Below are 2,319 nucleotides of genomic sequence, written 5' to 3' on the forward strand. Positions count from 1 at the left end.
GTCTTGACAGAATCATACCCTTTGTGACTTAGGACCTACATGTGACCTTATATGTGGGGTTCTGCATCATACAAAAATCTATATAACACCAAAAACATTCTTAATACAATGCCTTTAGGATGAATGATGTTCTGACATTGCACCTTGTATAAAATAACTTTACGTTCAGAAATAGCAAGTGCAAACAGTGCACTCTGAGACATGAAAAATTAAAAACTCTTAGTGGAAGTAATAAAGGAAATGAGATTCTATAGCTAATATCAATAGGGCTATCAGAAGTCGAGATTCATAACTGGTTATCAAGTATATCTTAAGAGTGTAAACATACACTGTACAAGTATAGGTTATATGAGTCACACTTGTCAAATGTTTCGTTGAATACATTAAAAATGCACTATATCATTTCATAATTGCTGTATGAAATGGGCCATGCCTACTCTCAACATAACAAATTATGGTACTCCACTGACTCAGAAATGGCCTACATGGGTTGGAACTGAGGTTTCCAAATTGTTCAGAAATTCACTACAAGACCCTTCATACAAAATGGTAGAGGGAAAATGGTAACAACAGCACAGAGTCCATGTGTTGGTCAGGTTGGTGTGGTTGGCAACACACCACCTTCCAGCCCCAGCCATCTGTTGTTGTGCAAACTGGATGCCACTCAACTACAGTCACCTTTCAAACAACAACAGTTCCGGTCTGGCACACAACACACTCGCACAACCACCAACATTCTGCCACCAGTCCTTAGGCTTTGGAAGCAACTGCTGATGGATCCATGGCATGGGGGCATCCAGGTAACTGTGCCTCATTTACCATAAGCTGTCATTTTGGATGAGCCCAAGTAGCAAGCAGTAATGAGCTGCCACAGGGGATACTTGGTCCTCGTGTGTCGCACTGACAGCCAGACTCTGCCAGCCAAGCAATGTGATAACACTCTAAGGGACTTTCCTACAAGAGATGGTCAAGGGCTGGGAGCAGAGTCCTTTTTTATATATAATTATACAGTCACACAGACCAACATAGTCTCTAATGAGCAATTGATAACAGCATTGTCATGTTATTTGATGAATGCACATGTGAAGTCCTCAGTATGGTGCAAATCGATTGTAGCTGCCTCTGTAGACCGCCTGAAACAAATAAAAAGATCATTAGCATAAGTGAAGTGATAGGCAGAGATTAATAAAATATCTGAAATAATTTTAGTCAATCTAAGAAATCTATAGACTGATACTATATTGTGTTACTTGATTATTATTTCAGTCCTTCTTTTACTGATAAAGAGATTCAAGTCTCAAAGCAATTCTAAAATACAAAATTGGCTATACTTACTCCGTAGCCTGCCACTGGTCCAATTCCGGATGCAGCCGCGATGTATGGGTCCGGGTAGGGCCTGTCAGCATAGGCACTGTAATAGATCGATCTTTGAACGGGAAAAAAGAGGGAAAAGTTTCCATTAGTAAGCGGGTCCTGGAGTACATATTACAAATCTAACTACCCAACTACAGAGAATTGCAGGCACATTCAAAAACTCAGGCAAAATGGCTCTCCCCAAAACCATGCTCAATGAGATATTAGACACACCTTTTAAATGCTTTTAGTCTTCCATCACCAGCTTAATGTATTTAGCTTCCAAGATTACTTTTTGCTACATATAAAAACAGATTAAACAAATCTAAAATGTATTTATCACTCCACCTGGTTTCCTTTTGACTACAGTAATGCTGAAGCTCTTATTCAGAACCATCAATACACTCTCTAAGGATAATTCATCATGGCTGTGTCAATTCTAGGCTTGTAATATCCTTAAAATTACTGTAAATACTGAAATTTGGTTCAGTTGTAGCACATAAATACTTACTGGTCGTAAACTAAACCATTTTCCTCTTTAAACCAGCTGAGAATATTCATAGAATGAAATCCACCAGTCATATACAAGAAACAAAAGATTAAATTCCTTTGTTTTCCTCAAATACACTTTCTTTTCAGTCCTACTTGCGGTAGGTAATGAGTATATGATTCTAACCCCATTAATATACACCAAAGGGAAAGTTGTCGATGATTTTCTGAATGACCTGAGTTTTTGGTATGACTGTTAAATGTGCTATCATCATGCAGCATGCAATAAATACCAAAAGCTACTAAACCAAAACATGAGACAAGTTATATAACATTGTAGTAAGAAAACATGCACAAAAACATTTTAGATCCTACAGTGTAACTCAACAGTATGCAGAAAAGATGGTGAACATAAATTATTAAACAGCTAAATCTATAGTACAACTCCATTCCACAGGGGCTAGTGAGATGGCAAAG

The 2,319-nt window shown here is 37.9% G+C and overlaps 1 protein-coding gene across 2 annotated transcripts in view; it reads right to left on the reverse strand.

Annotated features, from left to right (window-relative positions):
* Nucleotides 1–6: 6 nt before the first annotated feature.
* The window catches only part of LOC119586985 (RNA binding protein fox-1 homolog 2-like), a 4,501-nt gene continuing 2,188 nt past the window's right edge, over nt 7–2,319 (reverse strand). The window contains exons 2-3 of one of the 2 annotated variants that reach the window (XM_037935728.1): nt 1,336–1,411; nt 7–1,133 (exon numbers count right to left, since the gene is read on the reverse strand). In XM_037935728.1, coding sequence (XP_037791656.1) covers nt 1,092–1,133; nt 1,336–1,411 — 118 coding nt within the window. In that variant the 3' untranslated portion in view covers nt 7–1,091. Of the gene's footprint in view, nt 1,134–1,335; nt 1,427–2,319 lie in introns of both variants that reach the window. The other variant, XM_037935727.1, reaches the window with a different exon arrangement.

Source organism: Penaeus monodon, chromosome 22, assembly GCF_015228065.2.
Source record: "Penaeus monodon isolate SGIC_2016 chromosome 22, NSTDA_Pmon_1, whole genome shotgun sequence".
Taxonomy (NCBI): Eukaryota; Metazoa; Arthropoda; class Malacostraca; order Decapoda; family Penaeidae; genus Penaeus; species Penaeus monodon.